The sequence below is a fragment of the Pinus tabuliformis genome, chromosome X (genome assembly GCF_031772625.1).
Source record: "Pinus tabuliformis cultivar Carrire ecotype Pingquan chromosome X, CPIR1, whole genome shotgun sequence".
NCBI lineage: Eukaryota > Viridiplantae > Streptophyta > Pinopsida > Pinales > Pinaceae > Pinus > Pinus tabuliformis.
The window spans coordinates 961530153-961557536 of NC_142308.1; the positions used below are offsets into that span (position 1 = coordinate 961530153).

Here is a 27384-nt window from a genome sequence, read left to right on the forward strand (position 1 = left end):
GAGAGGCTTGAAAATGTACACCTTGTGGGCTAGGTTAAAACATATTAAGTTGAAATTAAAGCAATGGAATAAGACAAAATTTGGGAACGTCTTTCAAGTGAAAAATGAATTGGAACAGAAAATGGAAGCATTGCAACAATGACTGATCTCTTAATGTTACTCAGAGGAAAATAAAGAAGAGGAGATGGAGTTATAAATAAGTGGGAGAATAGATGTAAACAAGATGAAATTCTATGGAGACATAAATCTCAAGTGTTATGGTTCAGATAGAGGGAGAGAAACACTAAATTCTTTCACCAGTCAACACTTGACCATATAAACTCCAACATAATCCTTAGAATAAAGGATGAGAGAGGGAAAACATTCGAGGCTCATCAAGACATTGAGGAGGTATTGGTCCAACACTTCCAAAATATAACTCAAGAGGCCCAAGTGGAGAGAGGGGAAGATATCCAAAGGATTGTAAGGCATATCCCAAAGGTGTTCACTGAAGAGCACAACAAGAGTTTAAATAAGCCGGTATCCATGGAGGAAGTGGCATTGGCAGTGAATGAAATGGCTAATGGAAAAGCCCCTGGACCAATGTATTTACTATATATTTCTTTAAATATTGCTGGGAAATTATCAAATATGATATTTATGAGGTGGTGGCAAAATCCCAATAGTTAGAAACATTTCTCAAAGCCACAAATTCGACTTTTATAACCCTTATTACCAAGGAGGAATTAGCCAGTACCCTTGAAAAGTTCAGACTGATAGCCCTGTGCAATGTTTTATATATAATCATATCCAAAGTAGTAGCTAATCGGATGAAATGAATTCTTTCTTATTTGATCTCAGAGGAACAATGGGGTTTTGTGGAGGGGAGATAGATTTTAGACAATGTAATCCTAGCGCATGAAGTAGCTCACTCATTGAAGACCCAAAAAAAGGGCGGTATGATTATGCAATTAGATTTATATAAAGATTATGACAAGATCAATTAGGAATACATGGTAGCGATGTTACAAGAATTTGGCTTCGATGAACACTGGATCAACTGGATTATGGAAATGGTCTTATCACCTAGTTATTCAATTTTAATTAATGGAGCCCCATCAAAACCTTTCTTCCCATCCAGAGGAATTTGGCAAGGGGACCCATTGTCTCCCTTCCTGTTTATCTTAATGATGGAAGGACTTGGGAGGGCGATAGGAGCGGAAAACAAAGGAGGAGACATAAAAGGACTTAAGATGCATGAGGATGCTCAGGTGAACACTCATCAACAATTTTTGGATGATACCATGCTTCATGGAATTCCTACGATAAAGGAGGCATGCCATTTTAAAGCCATTCTAGATACCTTCATGAAGGTGTCGGGTATGGAGTTAAACCAGTCAAAGTCTATGATTTTCTTTTTTAACACACATTATTATCCAAAGAAACCTATCATCTATTCTAGGGTTCCAAAGGAAACCCCTCCCTTATAAGTATTTATGGGTTCCCCTAACAGTGCAAGCCTAGAAGAAATCCAACTAGGAGAGAGTAATCTCCAACCTTGAAGATAGGGTTAAAAGATGGACGGTGAGAGCATTGAATTTGTCGACACGACTAGTACTAGTAAAGGCAATGCTTCAGGATATCCCAGGGTATATGTTATATATTCTTCCTGCACCTAAGGGAGTGCTCCAAAAAATAAGGGAGGTCTAAAGAAACGTCTTGTGGTGAGGAGCAGAGGAAAAACATAAATGGGTACTAGTGGCATGGAACATGGTCTGTAAACCCAAGCATGCAGGAGGCCTTGGGCTGTAAGACCCTGAGATAATTAACAAAGAAAATGGGGCCAAATTGTGGTGGAAATGGTTAAAAGGAGGGGAGACACCATGGGAGAAACTATAGAAAGAAAAATATGCCCCTAATTGTCAACTAAAAGACCTAGTAAGGCTCATGGGTTCAATCCAAGGGTCGGCTATATGGAACCTGGCATGGACTAACAGAGAAATCATACAACATCATAGCTTTTGGGAAATAAGAAATGGAAAGGACGCCCTATTCTGGGAGGATTCCTAGCAACAACAACCAAAATTAAACAAACCGGAATGGCAGGGTCTACATGAAGCCATAGAGAGATAGGGGCACAGGGAAGTCGACCAATTTTGGGCTCAAGGACTGGAAAATAACAAATGGAGAAGATGGAACTTAAACATCCTCCACCAGGAAAATATGAGTGATTCAGACATACAATATATTAAAGAGGAACATAGCAAAAGAAGAATCTCAGCGAATGATGACTGGGACAAACTACGATGGGGGCATCAAGAAGGGGGGGATTACAACCTCAAGGAAACAAAGGCTTAGCTTTGAGCTGAACATCTCAAATTCAATGACCCATCTTGGAGTAAAATTTAGGTGACCTCCCACTTACTGAAAATTAAAACGTTTACGTGGTTGATCTTGCACAAGAAGGTGCTAACTTGGAAGAATTTAGTTAAGCGGGGGATGATTGGTCCATCATGGTGCTTCCTATGTGAGAGGGAAGAAGAAAACCTTAACCACATTATGAACACCTATAGATACACAAAATCTCTATGGGAATGGCTGACCATCATCTACATGCAAACTGATAGAAACAAGTATATAGCAAAAAATTATAAAATGGCAGTTACAATATACTAAGAATGAAGTGATGAACATGACGTGGAACTTGATTTTGATATTTATCCTCTAATCAATCTAGAAGAAACTCAACTGTCGAATATTCCATGATAAAAATCTCCCAGTTGCAAACCTAATGGAAGAAATTTGTCGCCGACTTAAGGAAACCATCATTAGCATAAGAATTCAAACCTGAGAGGAACAACCTTCCCCTCATGAAGTGAGAATTTTAAATTTTTTCGACCTAGATTACCTGAGTGGTACCAACCACAATCCTAAAGAAATCTCTATAAAGTTGGGCTCTACAGTGTGGCAAGCTCCTCTGGAGGGTTTCTAGAAATTGAATTTCGACGGAGCATCCAAGGGAAACCAAGGAAAGGCAGGAGACAGAGGAATCATTCGGGACTAGACAAGTAAAATTCAAAGGTTATACTTCATCAATATGCAACAAGTCACAAATAATGCAACAAATTTCCAAGCCTTGGAGTAGGGGTTGGTGTTACGATGATGGAGAATGATGAATGTAATAGTGGAGTGGGATTCTGCATAAGCTATCCAAGCGGCACGTAGATTAAAATGTGGCTCCCAGACGAATAAAGTCATGAAGAATTGGCACTTCACCCAGATAATTCAAAGGATTAAGGACCACTTGGAGGAGTTGAAAATGGTGGAGTTTGCCTTAGTAAGACGCTTCGCTAATGCGTTGGCAGACAAAGTAGAAAACGAAGGTGTCGAGAGTGCTAGGTTGATCACTGAGTTGGACTGGGAGGACATGGTGGCCAGATAGCTAAAGGACAATTGTCGAGCACTAGTAGAGTGAGATCACTTCATGTCAGAAGGACGAAGCAAGAGACACAGGGTGGGATAGGATGAGGGCAGTGAACCACCTAGTGAAAAGAATGTTTAATAATCATCATGAATCGACAAGTAGCATTGCTAGTGAAGATCAAGGAGGTATGTGTCGTTAAGATATGAAGAACATGATGGTCGGTGATGGGAAGGAGGGGAACCTAGTTTCATGCAGTCATCCATTGGGAGGTCGCATTAATTAGAAAGCATGGTTTAAAGAGTGGAGAAGGACAATGCCCAATGTGGAGTTGTACTTGAACAAGACAATGGAAATAATGAGTTTGCAAAGATTGTATGCAGAGGCATATGAGGAGGAATATGGCCCCATCCTCTTATCTAGGTGGCACAAAAATTTCTCAAAATTAAGCAATGGCTATGGGAAAACTCAAAAATCAAAGTTCTTGGATTTCACTTAAACTAGGACCAGACTATAGTTTTCGTTGTCCTGATTCCAATGGCATGAACAACACTCAAATATGAATTCATATGCTTAATATATTGACGATAAATTTACAATCAAACTAGGCCAAGTGACAGTCACTAACTAGGCAACAATTTGGCAAAGGTGTAGTGCAAAGAATCCGGCCACTGGAACGGGCGAATTTGTTGTCTCATTAATTTTGCTAGTAAACCCCAAAAACCAGTCAAATTTTTTTAAATAGTTTGTTTAATTTTTTTTTTTTATTAAAATGGGGTGGTGGGTTGCAAATGGTGGGCGGTCCACCTACTGGCAGACCCACCCCACCAGCCGACACACACACACACATATGTTAAATAAAAATGGTTGGCAAGGATTGAACCCATGTCGGTCAGTGGCTGACCCATCCCACGTGGTGGCCTCACAATGAACAATGCCATATTAATACATGGCCCAACCCACCATTCAATCGACATGTATTAATAACATTATACAAACGGTCAACCAATACCAAATGTCGCCAAAACTTTAACTGCCATCTATTTTTAATTAACGCCAAAAAAAACCATGTTAAGCGACAGGGGTATGGGTTTGACATTGGGACCTTCGGTGACCTATTTTTGATGTCTTCAAATAGCCCAATGGGCTCATCCTTGAAACATCTGTGCAATGAATTATATACGAACCTGAGTTTTCCATTCGACCGGAGATGGAGGAGAGGCAGAGCAGTGCGCATGTGGAACAAAGAGTTACAATGTAACTATGCTTAGTTGGGAATGAATTTTGAGGCAGAGAATATTCTAAGGGAATATTCCCTAGAATATTCTAAGGGAATATTCCCTAGAATATTCTAAGGGAATATTCCATAGAATATTCCAAATAATATTCTCATGCAAAATCTTGGAGGAATCTAAAATATTCCCTCGGGGGTGATTTTTCACATTGTCAGATTCATGTCAACTTTATACTCAAACGAAGTAGAATGTCATAGGGAATGCGATGGTGTGGTCCATTTTCTCATCTGAGCAGTGTAATTTCAGGCAGTCAGCAGTGAGGAATCTTAAGGAATCTAAAAGATTCCCTTAGACACTGATTTTTAACAAAGGCGGAATGATGCTGACTTTATAGTCATTTTTCACAGAATTTCACAAGGAGTGCAATAGCATGCTCAGAATTTTCATCCAAGCAGTGGATTTTTCGACCATCTCTAGGAAGAAATCTTTGGGGGAATCTTCGAGATTCCCGTGGGTCTAGATTTTGATGGTGTCAGAAAGGGGCCAAGATTATAGTCATTTGACACAATTTTGCGCCACAAATTCAACGATGATGTCCATTTCTGCAGTTGAACTTTGCATTTTCAAGCCATCCCTGGGAAGTGGACGTATATGATGTAGTGATGCCATGCCTTTCTTTTGATTTGCTGAGATGATGTTTTTGTTATTGAGATCCTTGTTACCATTATGTTTAAGGATGCTTGTATGCTATGTCATGTGAGAATTTATTAGCTTGTCATGTTGAAGGAGGGCCCATATGAGTGAGAGTTACTATAGGAGAATGTCTCATGGAGAGACACGCCACTCTGGCCGAGGGAATTTATCCTTGTAATGACAAAGAATATACCATATACATCATCATCATTTTGCAGCATTCAATGAAGTGGCATCCCCACTCTTGACACCAGGTCTGGAGATGTAAGCCACACTAGGTGAAATCTATTATCAATGTGTGTATGTTCTTTGATTTGATGGTTGTCATTATGTTTCTTCTTCTTTAAAAGTATGCACAGGTATATTTTCATGCTCTTTCACATGCAATTCTACTAACATCACAGAAGTAAAAGATCTTGGTTAATTCTGATAGTTGAAGAGATTTTGATCAATTTTGGTATCATAATGGTCTTCTTGCTAATGTGAATTGTGAGTGTGAACCAAAGATTGAATGTGCATCAAGAGAAGGAAAATGGAGAAAAACAAAGATCTCTACGAGGACCTCCTCAGGATGGCATGCATGGTGGACATAATATATGTAGATTATGAGGGAAAAATGGAAAGAGAGGAATAGGAGAATGAAAGAGCAGAGGAAGATGCTCCATCTCCATCTTCTAGTGATTATTCACCTTCTTCATCATCTTCTCATCATTTAGATGAAGATATCAATCGGAGCCTTCAAGCAGAGAATGTTGGATTGAGGAGACTTCTATGAGAAGAAAAATAGGAGAAGCAAAGATTGCAACTTCAGTTACAAGCAATAGAAAAGGCCTTGGAAAAATTGAATCACAACGAAGGCTTAGTGAAGACATCATGACTTGTTTCAAAATCGACAGCTAAGGTAAACAATGTAGATCATTCTTTAGTTTCATTTTCACAAGAAGTTATTTCTATTGGAAGCCTTGAGGTACCCATTTCAGGAATTGTCATGAGACTCCTTACCAAGATGGGGTATAAAGGAGGAGGACTTGGTGTTAATGGCCAAGGAATGATGCAGCCATTGGAGGTTGTACAAAGACCTCAATTTGCAAGTTTGGGGTACACTGAAGTAGAGTGCTTGAAGGTAGCAGAAGCTTCCAAGACATTGTCGAAGCCATCAGAGAAAGAGGATGATTGGAACACATAAAAATCCTCCCATGATAGTGCACATTGGAGAGGAAGAGCTAAGGCAATATCTCATCACCAGGGTTGCACTAGAGACAGTCAAGAGGGGTATAAACAGTCATAGTACTGTAAAGTTCATTTTGATTACAAGCATATTGTTAATGATGAGGAGAAATCATGGCGTAGAAAACCATGTAGTTTTTGTGGTTTGCATAACCATGTGTTTGCTGAGTGCTGGGAGAGAAAGGAAACAAGAAATAGGACAAGACGTGGAAGGCCTTCTCCACATTATGGAAGGAAGAAGGTTAAGCAGGTCTAGAGGAAGAATACTTTTTGTAGTCATTGCAACAGAGGTAGACATTAAAGAGACACATGTTGGAGGCTCCCTCTAGAGCAGCGTCCCATGGAAAAAGCACCCATGTAGAAACCAGTTGGTGAAGATGTTCAACAAACAATTCCGCCACATTCCTGGTGGTTCACTTTGTTGAGTAAGACATGGTAGCTTTTCATAGCCGCATTTTGTAAATCATGCGTTGTGAATAATTGTAAAAGTGATGATGTGTTTTCCATCACTTATTAAAGCAATGATGATGTTTTGGCCTTTTATTGATAACTGGGGTATTGGCTTCTATTATGATGTAAAATTTACCACAAAGTTTGTGTTATAAAATCTTAGCAAGTATGGGGGTACTTGGATCATGATTGGTCATGTAATTGAGCATGTAGTTTTCAAATATTGTACTACATGTTTGCAGAGGATGTAGGTGTCGGTTCATCACTTATGGCTTCGAAGAACAAGGGTGAAGGAGAAGGAAGTGTGTCCTATCAGGACACTTGATATGCAGACAATGTAACACAACAATTGCATATTATGTTCATGATTTTGGAGGATCAAAAGCTCCTCAGTGGGGAGGAATGATCTAGGTGGCTCTAGAAATGCTCAATATTCAGTAGTGGCTATGGGAAAGCTCAAAAATAAAAGTTCTCGAATTTCACCCAAACCAAGGCCAGATCGTAGTGCTCGTCATCTTGATTCTAATGATGTTAACAAAACTCAAATCCGAGTTCGTATGCTCAAGATATTCGTAGTCAAATTTATGGTCAAACTAGGTCAAGTTGCAGTCACTAATGAGGCAAAAATTTGGCAAGTAGGGCGGCACATGAAATCCAACCATTGGAATGGGTGAATTTATTGCCTCATTAGTTTTGTTGGTAAACCCAAAAAAACAGTCAATTTTTTTTAAATAGTTTGTTTAAAAAAAAAAAGCTCTTAAAATGGGGTGACAAGCTGCCACACTCACCATCCCCTCAACACATTGTTATATATATTAGATAAAAACAAAATGGTGGGCATGCAACCCAGAGGTCGACTCACCCCACACACACACACACATACGTTAAATAAACGGGGCCTGTGGGGCTTGAACCTACGTCGGTCGGTGGTTGACCCGCCCCACATGACGACCCCAAGGAATAATTCCATTTTAATACACGACCCAACCCATCATTCAAACGAGATGTATTAATAATGTTATACAAATAATTAACCAATACCAAATGCCACCAAAATTTTAACTGTTGTCCATTTTTAATTAATTCCAAAACAAAACCATGTTAAGCGGCGGGGGAGGGGGTTCGACCTTGGGACCTCCACCCACCTATTTTCGGTGTTTGCCAACAATCCAATGGGCTCAGCCTTGAAACATCCACCAAACGAATTATATATGAACATGAGTTTTCCATTTGATCGAAGGTGGAGGAGAGGTAGAGCAATGCGTGTGTGGAACCTGGAGTTGCAGTGGAACCCTACCCAACCAGGCACAAATTTCTAGGTGGGGAATATTCTAGGGGAGTATTCCCTAGAATATTCCACAAAATATTCTCATGCAAAATCTTGGAGGAATCTAGAAGATTGCTTGGGGGATGATTTTTCACAATGTCAGTTTCATGTCAACTTTATGCTCAAACGAACCAAAATTTTGTAGGGAACGCAATGATGTGGTTCTTCTCCTCATCTGAGCAATCAAGCAGTCAACAATGATGAATCTTAAGGAATCTAAAAGATTCCCTTGGAGGTTGAATTTGACAGAGGCACAATAATGTTGATTTTATAGTCATTTTTCATAGAATTTTGCAAGGAGCACAGTGGTGTGCTCATAATTCTCATCTGAGCAGCTAATTTTTCAGCCATCTCCAAGAAGGAATCTTTGGGGGAATCTTCAAGATTCCCATGGGTTTAGATTTTTACAGTGTTAGAAAGGGACCAAGTTTATATTCGTTTGACATGATTTCGCACCATGAGTTCAATGGTGATGTCCATTTCTGCAGTCAAGCTTTGCATTTTTAGGCCATCCTTGGGAAGTGGAGGTATATGATGTAGTGATGCCATGTATTTCTTTTGATTTGCTGAGATGATGCTTTTTTTGTTGAGATCCTTGTTACCATTATGTTAAGGATGCTTGTGTACCATGTCATGTGAGAATTTATTAGCTCACTACAACAAAACCAGCGATTTGCGCCAGATTTAGCGCCAGATTTTAGTGCATTTTTTTTGTAATTGTGATGAGCAACCTGGCGCTAAATCTGGCTCTATTGTACAATTTTTAAAGCGTCCTTTTTTGCACCTGATTTTGCATCCTTTTTCACGCTAGATTTTGCATCATTTTTTACACCAAACTATGCATCATTTTTTGCGTCAAATTTTGAACCAAGATTTGCATCTTATTTTATGACAGGTTTTGCTTCTAGTTTTGTGTCATTTTTTGCATCTATTTTTCATTCTCTTTTGCTTCCTATTTTGTGTCATTCTTTGCTTCCATTTTTGCACCATCATTTGCATCAAGTTTACACTGTATTTTGAATCCAATTTAACGTCTTTTTATGCATCCATTTTGTGTCAGTTTTTGCATCTAGTCTTACGCCAAGTTTTGTATCTAGTCTTACACTAGTTTTTGCTTCTATTTTTGCACCAGCTTTGGTGCCTATCTTTGCACCATGTATTGAATTTGATTTAGCACCAAATTTTGCATCCATTTTTGTGCCCATTTTTGCATCTTTTTTTGGACCATTTTTTATATCCACATTTATGTTTGATTTGTCTCCATTTTTCCCATCTCATTTTGCACCATATTTTGCGTCATTTGTTTCATCCAATTTTGCATCATTTTTAACACCATCTCTTGCATCTAATGTTACATCATTTTGAGCATCCAAATTTGCATTTATATTTGCATCTTATGTTGAGTCATGTGTTGTGTCCACCTTTGCATCTTATTTTGTGTCTAATGGTACATTCAATTTAGAGCCATTTTTTACGTCTACTTTTGTATTTGTTTTTGCACCAAGTTTTGCATCCAATTTTAAGCTATTTTATGCCCCTTTTTGCACCATTTTTTTGTGTCTACTTGTGTCCAATGTTGCACCATTATTTACACCGACTTTTTCATCCAATTTTGCATTTTTTTGGTGTCTAGTTTTACATCGTTTTCACCATCCAAATTTGCATCTTTTTTTGCCTCATTTTGTGTCCACATTTGCATATAATTTTGTGTCTGAGTTCGAGCCTAAATTTTCATGTGATTAGGAATCATTTTTTACATCCAATATGGCGTCCTTGGTTTCACCTTTTTTCAGCCCCATTTTGCATCTTGTTTTATGTCTTTTCTTACATCTTTTTTTTTCCTTTTTTGCACCCAAGTTTGCATCCCAAATTTACACCATTATTTGCATCATCATTTGGCATATTAATTTGTAACGTTTTTTGCTTCTTTTTAACGCTCAACTTTTCATCTTATTTTACATCTAGTTGTTGTCTTTTTTTGCATCTAATTTGGTGCCCATTTATGTGTCCTTGTTTTTGCCCAATTTGATATCCTTTTGTATGCCATGTTTTGTTCCCTTCTTTGTGTCAACTATTGCACAATTTTTCACTTCTAATTTAAAACACTTTGTATGTCAATTGTTTGCATTTTGTATTAATTCCTAGTTTAACACCCAATTTTACTTTCAATTTTGCATCCATGGTTACATCCGAATTTGACTTCTTATATAGAGTATATTTTTCTTTACATATATGACCCCCTTTATAGATTCATAGTGAAATATATGATAGTTTCTAAATATCATTAAAGCAGATATCACAATTCAAAATCATTTGTAAAGAAATTTAAGAGAAATTGACAACATCCATCCAAAAAAATAACAATGTGTCATTAACAATTTTCAAAACATGTATAAAATAGCAACATAATACTAATAAAATCAGTATTATTTTTAATCAAAACAAGTAAAATTCAAATATGATTAACAAATCAAAATATTTCATGAATATCGTTATTCTACGATAAATTAACAACATACATAAATCAAACTCATCGTATGATTACAAAATCAAAATGTCTCATTGATATAGGGTAAATTCACAACACCCATCTAAACATAACAATGTCATTCTACACAATAATTTCTTCATAAAAAACAATGCATGTGCATGCCTAGCTACCACCACCAAGATCATCCTCATGATCATCTTGACCATCCTCATTACTCTGATCCACATCATCACCAACACCGCAACTATCATCATCATCTCCTCCTTCACCACCATCATCCTCATCCTCATCCTCATCATCTCCTGATATATGTTGAACATAATTTGGATCATCGTCTTGGCAATCATTACCTATAGCATTCTGACAAAAAAAATCAATATTACATGTTAGTATTAATTACATAACACAACGCATGTTTTTGTTATACAATGTTAACCATAAAATGAGGTAAGATATAATATCTAATAGTACTAAAAAATAAAATGAAAATATGGTTTAAAAGTATATTGGAAATCCAACTAAGATTACATACCATAGAGTCCATCCAAACAACAAATTCAACCCATCTCTTTTGCTGCAGCACCTCCTTTTCCAAATGATTTGGAGGTCTTCCATATTTTAGTTCCTATCAATCAGTAAATAGGGAGAAATTAGATAACAATGACTTTCTTCTAGTACAAAATTTATTAAAAAAATATCACATGTTTAATATACTTACAAAGGTTGTTATCAGTGCTTTTAAACCTTTCTGGCCACTACGATGAGTGACTTTTGTCTTGGTTAACCTCGCCTTGGATGCCTTGTCCTTAAACATAAACCAATTCAATTTATTTTCACACAAATACATGTCTAAGATACTTATAAGTATTAATACATTCTAAATAATGTTTAATGAAAAATTCAATACCTGAATGCTCTCATTGCCGACTTTTCTTTGTGCATCCAACTTCTCATATGATTTTACAAGTTCTTTCCATACTTTAAAAGGTATGTCAATAGGTCTTTGTTTCAGTCTTTGATCTTGAGGCATTTTTTTAATTTTTCTTGTTTGGTTAAAAATTTTGGTTAAAAAAAACCGAACAAGTAATTCACATCAATGGCATGGGGACTCTATGGATATGTGTAAAAAAATGGCTATAAAGAAAACATCCAAAAAACTTATGAGCTCTCCCTTTGATGGTCACTTGGGGCATATGGCTGGAAAGGAACAACTCCATTTTCGAAAATCAAGGACAATCCTCTCTCAAAGTCCTTCCTAATATTTGCTCCAAATGTCTTAAAATGAAAAACAAAATTCAAACGTCATCCTTAAACATCTCCCTTAAATATAACGTTGGACCATAAATTCTTCACTTTTATTGTTATCGACTCTGGAATGATTTTTCTATATGCAATTATATAATGAAATATGTGTGCACTAATGAAAAAACATTGAGTTTCATTTTTCATAATCACAAACAATGAAAAAAGAATCACACGTAACTAGCATCATTTTGGAAATTTTATATTTATTAAAAATCTTTAACATGTTTTCCTCCCATATCTCATAAAAAGGTGTGAAATTTTTTATATACTCTCCAATAAGCCTAAGGATCACATACCTTTTAGAACTTTGCATTACCATTATATGTTTCTCCTTGAAGATATATAATATGTTTCTTCTTTAACAAAAACGCTCTGATCGAAGGATGGTAATGTATTCATAGAAGTCACTGCAAAAAATCATTTGGGTATGAGGATTTTCAAGATTTCAATGGAAATCTGGATGTGGGATACGATGTTACGATGTGGGTCGAAGAGATTGAGCTCTTTCTTTTTCTGGATTATGGGATTTGAATGCAGGAGTTGTTTCTATGGATGATAAAATTATGAGATTGAGGATTGTGGTCTTTGAATGCAAAAATTGCTTCTTTGGATGATAAACTTGTGCTTTTTTTATAAACAGTTGTGGGGATTCTCCTAAGTTTTTATTGATTTCTCTTTTGTGTATCATTCTTGTCATTGTCAACCCCATTATCATATCAATGTCTAGGATGAGAAAGACAGGGATGGGATCAGTGAGGGCTCAATGTCTTTGTTGTCATCAGAGTCCAGGTCGGTTGATGGCAGTGAAATGGAAGGGTAATCCCCAAGGTGGTTTGTTGACGATGATCAGACATGACACAAAATGAGGCGTGGGCTCGTTCTGAAGACCAAGTGAGTGGATTCCTTTGATGTGGAGGCCATGGACGTGCCCAGTGTTCATAAGGGCCATGATAAGGACCTTTCATTACGACGGACGCTCGACTTGGCATTCCAAACACTTGGAGTGGTCTATGGAGATATGGGTACCAACTCCTTGTATGTTTTCACTAGTGTATTCATCCAAGCTCGTACCAAAGGAGAGGAAGATGTTTTGGGTGCATTAGCTTTAGTGATGTACACAATAGCCCTCATCCCTTTGGCTAAATAGGTGTTCATTATGCTCAAAGCCAATGACAATGGTGAAGGGGGGACATTTTCCTTGTACTCTTTGATTTGCACATATGCGAAGGTCAATCTGCTCCCCAACCAGCAACCATCAGATGAAAAAAATTCCAGTTTCAAGCTCAAGTTGCCCACCCCGAAACTGGAAAGATGATTAAGAATCAAAGAAAGCCTTTAGAGAAGTACAAAATTGAAGACCCTACTGCTACTCTTGTTTCTCATGGGTACTTCCATGGTAATTGGGGATGGCATACTTACACCTGCAATATCAGTCATGTCTGTTGTTAGTGGCATGCAAGATGAAATATCTAGCTTTACGGAAGACACAGTGGTCATTGTCTCAATCATATTCCTGGTGATCTTGTTCAGCATAAAATTGTTTGGTACAAGCAAAGTAGGCATGACATTTTCTCTGGCACTCATGATATGATTTTTCTCTATTGGTTCTATTTTACTTTACAATATTATTTAACATTACATGACAATTTTAAGGGCATTCAATCCTGTTTATATCTATTACTTGTTCAAGAGGAACACTATCAAAGCATGGATGTCCCTAGGAGGTTGCATGTTATGCATAATAGGAGCTGAAGCTATGTTTGCTGATTTGGGTCACTTCTCAGTAAGATCCATCCAGATAGCCTTCACATGTGTAGTATTCCCATGCCTACTATTGGCTTACATGGATCAAGTTGCATATCTTATGAAGCATCCCTCTGTGGTGGAGAACGTATTCTCTGCTTCAATTCCAGATGGTTTTATCTGGCCAGTCTTCGTGATAGCTAGTGTTTTTGCCATGATTGCAAGCCAGGCAATGATCTCAACAACAATTTCATCTATTAAAATGTCCATGGCCCTAGGATGCTTTCCCAGATTGAAAATAATTCACACATCCCGACGGTTCATGGTCAAATCTACATTCTTGTCATCAACTGGGTTCTAATGATAATGTGTGTCTTGGTATGTGATTTTTTTAAGAGCACGGTCGAGATATCAAATGCATATGGCATTGCAAAGGTAGAGATGATTATGGTGACTACAAGCCTAGTGACTCTTGTCATGGTTCTTATATGGGCAAAAAATATATTCCTTGCGATTGGATTTCCTGTTCTATTTGGATCAACTGAGCTAATTTATTTTTCTGCAGTTTTGATGAAAGTGGGGGAAAATGGTTGGATAAATGGTTTTTGCCACCTGCTTCCTTCTTGTGATGTACATTTGGAACTATGGAAGTGTTCTGAATTATCAGGAGTTGTATATCTTGTTGGTCACGGAGATGTCAAGGCTAGAAAGGATTCATGGTTTCCTAAGAAACTGGTTATAATCTACTTCTATGCTTTCATGAGGGCAAACTGCAGGGCAGGCCCTGCAAGCCTCAATGTACCTCAAACCAATCTCTTGCAAGTTAGCATGACATATACTGTCTAACTTGAAGGTTTCCATGAATCAAACATGCTGAATGTTTTTCAAGGACCAAGTCACAACATCAATATGGTGATGGATAACAAAGATTTCCTTGAAGGTGGCAGAGATGAAGTGAATTTTAATGTGAAGTTAATAATCATAAGTTTTGTTGTCGACCAAGATCTTCATTACTTAGTCCTTGATTTTGTTTGATAGAGAATAATAGCCATTCCTATGATTAATCACTGATATTTATGAACAAAGACACCATTCTTTTTTCAATGAAGATGATAGGTGGTATTTTATATGCATGGTTAAGCCTAAGATAAGCCATGTTTTCTACATAAGAAAGTTATATTAAGTTATATCCATGAAAATCTGTGTTGCATGGGTACCCGCACCCGGGGGTAGGGTTCTCGAACCCGTCCCGGGTTCCCGCACCCAAGTACCGGATTCGGGTACGGGTTCTTCCCAGACGAACCCAGAAGAACCGGGTTCTTCCATGAAGAACCGGGTTCTTCAAAAAAAAAATTTGGGTTCTTTTCCTTTAACGGGTTCTTGGGTTCTTGAGTTCTTGGGTTCTTCGGGTTCTTCGGTTCTTCGGTTCTTCGGGTTCTTCGGGTTCTTCGTGTGCTTGGGTTCTTGGGTTCTTCGGGTTCTTCGGGTTGGGTTCTTTGGGTTCTTCGGGTTCTTTGGGTTCTTCATAAAAAAACTATATTAAAAATTTAATTTTCAAATAATTTTTTTTTATTGAAATTTAAAAAATGATATGCCCAATGTTGCATGGCCCATTGATCTATGCAACAAAGGTTTTATGTTGACCTAACAGGGGAATGAACTCCAGTGGGCCCAATTCTGGGCTATACAATATTTTTTGTTTAATATCAAAAATGATAATTTGAATAAATTATTTAAATAAGAAACCTTACTATGGGCCAGTGACACAAAGAACAATAAACTTAGAAATCTATTTTGCTGAACAAAAGAAACAAGCTTGGAGAATATTGTTACTCTAAAGATTCAACTTCAACTTCATATGACACAAAAGATGGGGTGTTAACTTACGATATTTAGCCAAAGTAAATCTGATAGGAATGACTAACTTGGAAAGTAAACAACTGGGCTCCCAATGCCATTTAGCGGCTAGCCTTTCATGAAACAAACAACGCAACCTTGCAGGTAGTACATTCCCACAGTGCAAGTTGTTTATGAATAGCAAAAGGAAGCACTGCAAAACTAGTTTATGTAGACCTTCTGTGTTCAGTCCTCCTGTCTATCTGTTTTATACAATTTGACAGCAGTATTAACTGATACTCACATGGGGACCAACATGAGAAGCCATAAAAATTCAAAATGATTAAGCACTGAGAGAATTCTTTCTGCTCATACAGACCTGTAAAATGTCATCAAGATTAGAAAGGGAATGACATATATCAGGAAGATCATAGATCACAAATTTCACCCTAATCTACACTGTTTGTTGTTTCTGAAGTGAGGTTGTTTTGCTTTCCAGTGAGAAGATATACTTGAATTCTGAAAGGATATGTTATAATGCTGATACTACTTGTGACTGCACAGAGAGGCCCTGAGTCACTGAACAGCCACCATTCTTCTGTGGAAAACTGGCTTCTGTATGAAGGGGTGTTACCTGAAACAATGCCTATGGACAATCCTGCAGAAAAATGGGCTCTGCTTGAAAGGTGTGTGATCCCTTCAACATGCCGATAGCTGATGGTTATAATTTTGAAACATAACCCAGAGGAGAAAGAAAGGAAACTTCTTCCTAATCGCGCACAGGGCAGCCCTTTCATATTGATTAAGCCAGATGCAACTACAGTTCCATGGGAACAAGACCAAAAGCCATCATCAAAACACAGTGTTCCATGACACTAGGAAATAGACCTTGAGTCAATCTGGTAAATGCATTATCTGTAACAGTAAGAATATATGAACCGTATTCCTCAGTAACTGCTATTCCTCACATCTAGAATTTTGCACCCCTTGGTATCCTTAGTGAGTCTTTTCCTTCTTTCCAGAATGGAATTTTGAGTGTAGGTGCTTTTGTGATTGTTTCATTGCCTTCTTGTATATTATTGGTCTCTCACGTGCATTCATGGACAGGCATAGCCCACTAGATATCTGAGAGTCTGAAACAGGCTTGACAATTCTCAAAGTTTTGTAAACTTTTCTTGTCATTTTAGTATCTAGAGTCTTGTCTGTTATGGTTTGGAACTTCTTGAAAAAAATGTTGGCATTGGGGGTACACATGCTAGTTTTACATTTTTACCCAATATGGTGGTGTGTAGGGTATCACAAGATAATGTTTTGTTGGAAACACATCAGGATGGTTTTCCTGCTATTGATGTGAATGACTACTTCTGTTAAGCATATTTTGCTCTATGCCATGTTGTAGGAGGATGCTCTGTACTATTCACTCATCAAAGCTTGCTGCAAATCAAAGAAAGTTCAAGTCGTTGCCCAGATACGGAACAAAATGCTTAGGGAACGTGTTGTTCCAAGTCATGCAAGTTTTATCTATGGCATGCATCATCTTGGGAAGGTAGGAAAAAAAATTGAGGCATAAAAAGTTCTTGAAGAAGTGATTTGTTGTAAATCCTCTGTACATGTTAAAGTATACACAGAAGTAATGTCTGCTCTATTTCAGACCAGTGAAGTGGAAAAATCATTACAATTAGAAGGCAAAATAATTAGAAGAGGTTGTGAAACTAACTTTTTGACTCTGTAAAACAGTGTTTCTCTAAGGGAAAAATTGATGAGGTATCCAAGATTTTAGAAGGCATAAACCAAAGATATCCGGTACAAGGTATTACATTATGAAAAAATTGAAATGGTCAGATTTATTGTTTTTCCAAGGAGACCACTCTTTCTTGAAGGAATGGAGAGGGCTCTGCTCGTAAGAAAGTACTGAACCAAGACCATTGTCAAAAAATGTTGAACCAAGAGTATTGTTAAAAAGCAATGTTGCTTAGTTGCATGAAAATTTAATTGTCCAAAATTTAATTTTGGACTCTTTGCTGGCAAAATTTCATATAAAGGTATGCCCTTTTGCCTTATAACATGATGATTTTAATGAAAATGGAGGAAGGGAATCAACTTCAAAGAATCAAATGAAGTTAAAAAATATTAGATTATCAAGTATAATCCATAGGAAGGGAGGAAAATAAAGGGAGATGTTTTAAGGCTTGATTTGATGACTCAACCTCAATTCATGATTGATTATGATGGTTGGAGATGCATCTAGCCCTTGTTTTGTATTTTTGGAGCTTTATTACCCCTAAAAGGGCATAACATCATGCTTGGGAAGAGTTTCAACCCATGCATGCGAGCATTGGTGGCTTATTTTTTTGTATTGAACTATTGAGTTGGCTTGGTAGCCCATTTACTTCAAGCCCACTCAGAATTAAGTTTCTTATAAGGCTTTTAGGAAAACTAATGGAAGTGATTGACCTCATATAAATAGAGGATCACTCCCTTGTTTATCATCATCACTTGTGGATTTCAACCTCTTTTATAAAGCTCTACTTAGCCTAGATGCAACTTGCTACTTGTGGAGATGTGATCTTTTTGGACCCATTGCTATTGGCGAATGATTTGTGTCTTGGAGGTGTCTTTTTGGGATTGAAAGAAGGCTATTTCTTGGAAGAATTTAAGTGTAATTGCAGATTTTTATTGTTTTTCATGTGATAAAATTATGCTAGGGTTTTTCTTATTCCATCTCTACATGCATATCTTATATGGAAATCTTGCTTGATTATTGCATGCTAAACCTTGAATACCATAAAGGACCTCCTAGAGAGCTTTCATTTATTTAATTTCCCCCCCATTAAAAAGATAGCTAGGGTTTATCAAGTGAAGACTAGGGTTTTCCCTCTTACTCCAAGCATAAATTTAATTTATCTTAAATTTAGCCCTATAGACTACATCACCCAGGTAGGAAAAGGCACTAGGAATCCTTTTGGTGATCAAAAATCATAAAAACTTTCATCTTATCTCCTCTTCTATTTTTTGAAGTCCTTTAAAGCAGGCCGCTAGGGCTAGGGCATAGGGTCAAATTCAACAAGGGTCTCCTATTGGATAGACATTGAGGCTTTAGTAGCTTGAGTTAAACTTGATTGATCCTTGGCACTCAAAATCTAGCTCCCTTCATGCTTGAATTTTCCCCAACAATCTACCCTAGGCAATTTGTGCCCTAGCTAAATCCTAACTTTGGCTAAGGCTTCAACTTGAGTCTTAAATCGAAGGTTTGCCTTTTCTTATTTGCAAACCTTTTCTTGGTATTTGTATACCTAGGCATCCCTTTGTTGATCTACACGATGTAACCCTAGGTCACAAGTACCTCTCTAGGGCTTTGTATATGGTACACTGCTCCTACACATAGACAATTGTGCCCTTGTCCATTGAAAGTACCTTTACTTAGCTTTGATTCATCTGATATATCACCTTGATCCATATAACTTAGAATATCATTTAGGTGAAAATTGGGAAGCCTCCTGTGTGGTATAATTCCACTAAAAAGCAGAAGGAGGATTGCTGAGGTGACAATGGAAATGCACCTCATTGTTCTATTAATGTCTGGCCTTTGCCTTGTGAGAGCTTGCTAAATTTTGAAGAAACGGGCCTGATATCATTAAATGGCAGTCATGGTAGTTCGACAGTGATTATATTCCTTCCTGGAACCAACATTGCATTGAAGGCAGGGCACACTTCAAAATTGTTGAAAAAAATGTATACACCATGATAAAAAATGACAATAAAAAAGATGTATGTGGTAGATTGAGCAAGGTAATAACCATTCCTGGAAAGTATCAACTTGTAGCTATTATAGTAAATGTTGTATTCATTTTTCAGATAGTTTTTGGGGACAGTCCTTCGAGGATGTATCAATGCCCTACTCAAGAATACATGCTTGAAGATGCCCTGAGAATGAAATTGGTGCCATTCTTTGGCATACTTTAGAAAATAAAATTGATTCTCTTGTAAGGCAGAAGAACACACCAATTGGTCATATGGATCACCACATTGTTGAAATTTGTTCCGGGAATGCCTTGCAAAAGAACAGTGATTTGTGTCCAAAGGGAACAGAAGAGTGCAGAACTGATAATATGGCCTTGACATGCAAACTGTTGAATCTGTGCAAGACTCAAAAATACAACAGTCTTGTACTTTTTCATATAGTCTTAAAACCAGAATCCAAAAACATGCAGTAAAGGGGGATATTGTTTTCTCGGAAGAGATGCTCAAGAGCCAAGAAAACACCTTATGGTTTGACAACAATTATAACAGTCCTTTGCAGGGATGGGTAGATATATCATGTAGCAGAACATGTCCAAAGTTACAGCCCCTTCATGACATACTTCATTTGCAGGCATCCAAATTCATTCCCAGAGAGGCATTGACAGAGATTCCAACTTGTAACCATTCAGAGTTTGATGTCTCCCTGTTTTCCATGATGACTAAGCACTGAGGGAAGGGGCATTGTGCTTCCAAGATGTTAAGGTGGCTGCATCGGATCACTGACTTCACCTAGTAGCTGCATTTTGTACATGCTACAGTAGGGTAGGAAAATGAATAAGTTCACTTGAGCAGTAGTGTAACAAAAATAAGCTCTCTTGAGCATTTTATTTGGTTTTATTGTCAATGATGTGTTTGTTGATGAGGAGGTCAATCTCATGTGTAAAGAGATGCACTTCCTCAATTTCACTCATGGTTGGATTTTTGTAGCTCTCACTCCTTGGAACTTAATTGACATATCTTTCTTGGAGCATTTATGGTGTAAGGGATTCCTTTTTTGTGGATGATTGTTTTCAATTCTTGAAGCTTCTCTTTCTTGGTTATTATTTGAATTTTGGTGCATACAGATTAATGATGAAATGCTCGTCTTCTACAAGACTTCAAGATCAATCCATTTAGGGGGTAAGTTACCACTTGGAAGGGAGATGTTTTAGGGTTTTTCTTCTGCATTATTCCTTTGTTGATTTGGTGATTATTTGGCACCTTGCTATGTTTTTCCTTTGGTTCCCTAGTAAGAAGTATTAAGTACATTTATCAAAACATATTTGATCTTGTTGGTGAAGGTTTTCCATTGAAAGTTCCCTTCTTGTAGACCTTGATATTCATTTTTATTCTTCATTGAGTGAGGGATCACTCTTTCCTTTTGGTTCTAGACTCTAGTCTCAAACCCCTAATCCTTGAAGGAAATAAGCCACTTCTCCGAAGAGTTTCTTCTTGACCTCATAAGCCATTTGATTCTCCTTCCATCACTTATTCTAAAACCCTAAAAACTCCAAAACTCTATTTTACTAAGGCTTCTCTCAACTTCACCTTGTGCCTCATTTCTTTGTCTTATTAATAGTATTAGGTATATCCCCTTGAGCCAAAGGAGAGCCAGCCTAAAGTGAAGAGGATAGGTTGTTGAGGTGAAGGTGGTGACCATCCTAACAGTTCCCTGAAGTTGTACATTGTGGATTAGGGCTCTTATCATTACATACAATTTGAAAGGTAACAAGAAGAATGCACCCTTCCCCAAAGAAGCAACGAATGATTGGAGATGAATTGAATTCTTAAAGGAGGTGGGAGTATTTTGTGGACTCCAAGCAACTAACTATGACAAGGGGCAAGCAACAGCATTGTCTTGTGGGGGAATCTTATGGAGTTAATTTGCTAATTTTGCAGCAGTTTCTTAATTGTATTTCAAGAAAACCTGCTAGCTCATTTGCATGTGAGAGAGATTGCAAGACAGTACATTTCATTGTCCCCAATAAGAGAAACAAGTTGAAATTAAAGAAATTATGATACCTGGTTTTTGTGAATAGCAGTTTATGGTTACCGAATAACAATATGTTAAAAAAGGCCTCCAAGCATGACATTCTACTTTCTGATCATAAAACAAGAGGTTAACACTAATAACACACCTTTCATCCCCCAGTCCATGGAAGCATTAAACTATTACTCATCAGTGTTTGAGTCGCTAGATGCTACACTTAAAAGGGATAGCAGAAATCGTATGAATGTTGAAAAACAATGCCTTGCCTGAGACACAGTGAACATAATTGCTTGTGAGGGAGAAGAAAGGATTGAGAGGTATGAAGTTACAGGAAAATGGAGAGCTAGAGTGACTATGGCAGGATTTAGTGTATATCATCTCAGTGCTAATGTTAAGGACACGGTTAAATCTTTGCTCCGTTAATCATATTGCAATAGCTATAAGACTAAGGAAGAAGGAGGAGCTATGTATTTACTATTTTGGATGGTTGGACAAAATTCTCATTGCAACATCTGCTTGGCATTGAGAGGCAACGACTATAAGAATGTTCTTGTACAAGAATTTGTTAAAATTTATCAATACCATTGTTGAAACTGCATGTGACTTTCATGTGTGTCAGGGAAGAGTTCAGAAACCTGACACAATAACTTATTATAGGGGTAAAAGATGAAACTAATTTAAGGAAACAATGGTTTTTACCTGTCCTGTTCAACTAGGGATAAGATAGTTATTCGTTTGTATTTTGCTTCCTTATCCAGGTAGACAGGAAAATGCTAAGGCTTGCTAAAATCAATGATATGCCTACCTACACAGTGGGTAATTGGATAGAGATAGTTACTATTTAACTTTCAGGAACTTATACTTCACTAGCTAAAAAGTTTTGGATTTTTTTTTCTTATGACCTTGAGTACAGAGTCTCATAATCAACTAGAAGAAAAATCAAGTCTATCTTTCAATTGCTTGAACCAGGACTATATCACGGATATTGCAACAATAAAAGAAATAATTCCAGTCTATAGAAAGGTAGCATAGTAATAACATACTTGAGTTTTCGGGGTGCTTCAAACAATCTCGTCCTAAAGATAGGATTCCAGGTTGTTTGCATATTTTAATTGGTGAGGTTGGCTCTAATTTTGGAACTTTGTTGGCTCTGCTGCAGGTATCATTTTTCCCCAAATCTTCGCCAAGCCTTTTTCATGGACTCACTAAAGGACTCTCATTTTCTGCATCCTTCATATGAGTAAACCTTCGACCCAACACTGGTTTTCAATACAAACTTTCAAAGAGAGAAACTGGCAGTTTGGAGCAGGTTACAAGACCTCCTTCTATAATGAACAGAGATGACCCCGGAATGTGGCAAAAGTTCTCCCCTTCAGCTGGTGCTAAAGAAAACAAAGAAACGCAGATGAACTGTATCAAGAAACAAAGAAATCGTTTTGACCACGAAGAAACGCAGATGAACTGTTGGAAGTCGTGCAGAGAGAGATCTGGTGGCTCGTGGATCGATTCTAGGGCAATGTTTATGCGATTGCAAACCATGATTGTTCATATGCGAGCTACTGAGCTCATTGACAGGGATACATGCAATGGTGCCAAACTACCAAGAGGATTTGAATTTAAAGGCGGGTTAGAATATCTACCGTCCGATCATGTCATCGACGACCATATATTTGTGTTTTAGTAAAACGGATTTTGAAAGAATTTGAAATATTATACATTTTATAGAATTTGAAATATTATACATTCTATTATTTAAGTTGAATAATAGTTTTACTTTGGAAAAATAATTGGGCACATCAAATAAAATATTGATAACGGACATAGAACACCAAAACAATAATGCACCCTTCTCTTACTCCAAAAACAATAATGCACCCTTCTCTAGCTGATGTTTCAATGCTTTCTTTGAAGTGGAACTTAAAGAATTAAGTAATTATTCATTATTAAATTGGGATTTTATATAAATTAATTGATTAGTTATTAATGTTAATTTCATTTTATAATTTTATAGCAATTTTTAATAGATTTTTGTTAAAGATAATTATTTGAGCTAATATTGTATCAAGATTTTTGTTGTGTCTTTTATTATTATAGTTTAATCCACTTTAAACATGCTCAAAATATGTTTTCATCTTCATTTGTGGAGATTATCTACTTGCATATTCAAAAAGTTTTGATGTAGTTTTTGCCTTGAAAAATGATTATTGTGATTGTAATGGTGAGAAATTATTCTATAAACAGTGTTAAGTGTTATTTAGAATAAATGAGAAATTCTTTTTGAATATATAAGACTAATCTTTGAGAGAATAGATATATATTCCCTAATTATCACATAAACAAGGGGTTAATCTTGCATTTAGTGCTTTATCTCTATAGAGTTTCGCTAAACAAAGGGAATACCTCCTCCTGCGTGACTTCGATTGTCCCTCCCTCTTACAGGATTGCAAAGCATTAAGAATTGAATCTTCTTTATTTTAAAGATGTAGTCTTGTCGAATATACCAAAAACATAGTAGGATTCTTTCATTATTGACAAAATCAAGCACATGTGCAAGGGAAGTATTCATCTATGGATGGTTAACAAGTTCATTAATAACTACAAGCAAACGCTTCAAACTATGTATTTAATGATCTCTAGTCATCATCTAAAGAGTTCAAGAATCAAATCAATTCCAACCTAAGTTCTAAGTATATGGTAAACCTCTACTCTAGAGGTTCTATTATTGTAAAATTTCACAACTATGGAAGTTGTGGAAAGGTCTCAAAGGAGGGACTTTCTTTTTGGGGCAAAACTAACCTTTTTTCAAAAGATAGTTTCTATAATTGAATCCATCTTCAATATCCATTTCTTCAACCCCACTCTGGATTTGAATATTGAATCCCCCCTACTTATTTTGGGATGAGATGATCTTTCAAAAGCCAACATAAATATATTGGGGACTTACAACAATATACAAACTAAGCAAGGAAGGGTATACACACATGTGTTAGAATTTGAATTGAAGTTGACTTGAGCAAAGGTATAACAATGCATATTTAATTAAATATTGGTGATTTTAACAACCACGTCCATTAGATTAAAATAATGATACTTTATGTGTATCTATATGCAAAGACAAAATACTTGAAAGGCACCTTCCCAACAAAAAAGGTCATTATAAGAAAAATGGAAAAATAACAAGTTGATGGGTGGTATGATTGAATGAAGAATCAAAGGGCAAGAAAGAAGAGACATCCAAGTTTAGTCCTAATAAAAGATTTTATGGACCCTTCCAAGGAGTGCGTTATTAAGAGGGACACAAACATGATCATGGAGTTTGTGCTAAAGTCTTATGGGAGAAATAGGAAGCATGTGAATGAGATATTATGGATTTCAAAAGAGAAATCATGTTATTCAATCCAATAGAAGCAAGGGGATTGGTGCTACTTGAGACTCCATAAGCTCTAAATCAATTGGTGAAAGCAAGAAGTCTAAAAGATAAATGCAAAGAAAGGAATATCCATCTATGTACAAATCTACAATAAATAAATTCAAAATTATACAGTGTTTCCATATAGACAATGTTAGGTCCCTATAACACTAGTGATTCCCCCATTACTAGTGTCATTGTGGCCCTTACTGTTATTGTTGTGCCCTTATTGTCCCCATATTGTTATTATTGTGCCCCATAGAAGCCCACTATTGTTATTTTTGTGCCCTTATATTATTATTGTTATGTTGACTTTGATTATATTGTGACCCCTTAGACTCCTATATATAGAAATGAGGCTTTGTCATTTGTATCATCCAATAATTGTTCTTTTGTGTAATGTAAAGGAGGTTGCCCCCTCGAAGAGGCTGATTTCTAAGTTGTTGATCTATCTTTTCTATCTTTTTGTGAGTTGGTTTCATAACAGACAACCTAGGTTCGAACCCTAAAAAGTGTAGGGTCTTTGTGAGTGTTTGTGAGGGAATGTGTTTGACATCACATAATTGGATTCCCTTCATCATCAAAGATACATGTGTCCCAAAAGTCAATTTGGTTTAAGTGGATGTTAATATGATACATTGTATATTTTCTGAGGGTAGTAGCACAATTGGAAAAAAGCATGTTGGCAAGCCCTTGTGTATCCAAGTGATCGAAAGTTCAATCCCCCAGACATATCTCACCAATTGAACTTAAAAAAAATATGATACATTGTATATTGCAAAGCCATTAAGTTAAGTAATGACCTTGGCTAACCCAAATATTTAATTAGAATTTAAGCTCAAACACAACATTAGAAATGAAACCTTCACTCTAGATCTAAGGATATAGGGGTCAACATTGGATATTGGATACAAGACAGGGTGATCAAATGTATCTCTTGGAATAGCATTTTTTACAAAGGAATACAAATTTTAATGCTTATATTAACATGTATGTATAATATAATAATGAAATAGTCACTCTTTAGTTCATGGATAAAAGTGTTGGTGTGGAAGGAAATCTCGAGGGATGTGTCACTATAGTCATAAAAATTGCATTTATTGTGGCACATGGAGAACTTATTAATTGGGTGTAGCTTTAAAAATGGATAGGAGTGTTATCCTCCCCACCTAACTGCAATTCCTACAAATGACATATTTAGTGATTAATGAGTATATTGTTGTAATAATTTTGAACCCTGTGTTAAGAAATCCCTATGCAATCCAATTTAACTTAGGTACCATCCTCAAAATGAGTAGAAGTCATTTGTGGGTTTCCTTAGAATGTGTATTTCAAGGAAGAATGTGTACTTTGTCGATATGTTGAAAGGTTTTACGGTCTTTGTGTTTTAGTGTACCATGTCATGTTTGGCATTGAGCGTTGGGTGTGTTGGAAGCCAACTCTTGGTAAACTCAAATACACTTGTCCTAAGGAGGGAGTTGGGGTTTTAAGGTTCTCTGGTTGTAAAAGCTTTCAAAGTCAATGTTTTTCATCCTCTTCTTGCATATTGCAGCCTCAAGGCCATTCGATGAGTTGGTGGTCATGCTTAAGGTTTTCATCCTATTCTTGCATTGTGCTTAAGGTTGATTGGTACCCTGTTCCATGAATTATGCTCAACTTTGGGTCCTCTTTCAATAGACACCTCCTAGCCACAGTATTAAAGGCAACATATTGGTTTCCTTTACTAATTTTAGCTTGTAATAAATTTAGATGTAATGGTTGTCACACGCATTCATATACAACTACCTCATAACAAAGCTAACACAAGCACTTCTACCCATGCCTACATCACATCACAGAGGAGGAATCAATCAATATTATTCAATATCCCGCATTCGAGTATCCCTCCTTTGAGGATTCAATCCAACATTTATGGAGATCAGGTCATCCATTTACAATAACTAGTTTTGCCATATAGCATGTTCATATTCCTATTGTCATGGCCGAAAGTACCATCGACATATATCTTATGCAATACGAATAAATAATTAGAACGCCTCAATGGATGCAATTCATCCTATAATGCATAATGCATATATTAGATAACCCGAACCATAGGCTCTACTGTTTCAAAACAAAATCATTTATCATACATAATCAATAATCCGTCTGCCACAGTTGCATGACACGTTAACATGTGTATCTTAGGGATTATGCACAATTAATCAGAAGCGCAGCATTGGATGCATAGCACAAATAACTTGTACCATAGTTTATACAGTCGATCCTTAACCACAGTTAACAAATTTGCATAGCAGCTCAAGCACGACTATTCACTATCTTAACAAAAGACAGGTTAACACCAATTCTACATAAGATCCACATACTGTGACTGTAATTAGAATTTCATTTATGTGCATCCATAAAATCATCTCATTAACGCCACATGCAGTGCATTTAAAACTCAAGCAAATTCTCTCATATGCTAAGGAATTTATAACATAGAGGGTAAGAAACCA

The 27384-nt window shown here is 36.8% G+C and overlaps 1 protein-coding gene and 1 pseudogene across 1 annotated transcript; one reads left to right on the top strand and one right to left on the bottom strand.

Moving 5' to 3' along the window:
* Window positions 1–10776: 10776 nt before the first annotated feature.
* Window positions 10777–12415, bottom strand: LOC149142909 (uncharacterized). The gene is made up of 4 exons (XM_089449854.1): window positions 11731–12415; window positions 11542–11628; window positions 11356–11448; window positions 10777–11183 (listed from the first exon to the last, which is right to left on the bottom strand). The coding sequence occupies exons 1-4, from the start codon at window positions 11851–11853 to the stop codon at window positions 10986–10988; spliced, it is 501 nt and encodes a 166-aa protein (XP_089305980.1). The 5' UTR covers window positions 11854–12415; the 3' UTR covers window positions 10777–10985.
* Window positions 12416–12990: 575 nt separating this feature from the next.
* Window positions 12991–15050, top strand: LOC149142910 (putative potassium transporter 12 pseudogene; annotated as a pseudogene).
* The last annotated feature ends 12334 nt before the right edge of the window (window positions 15051–27384 follow it).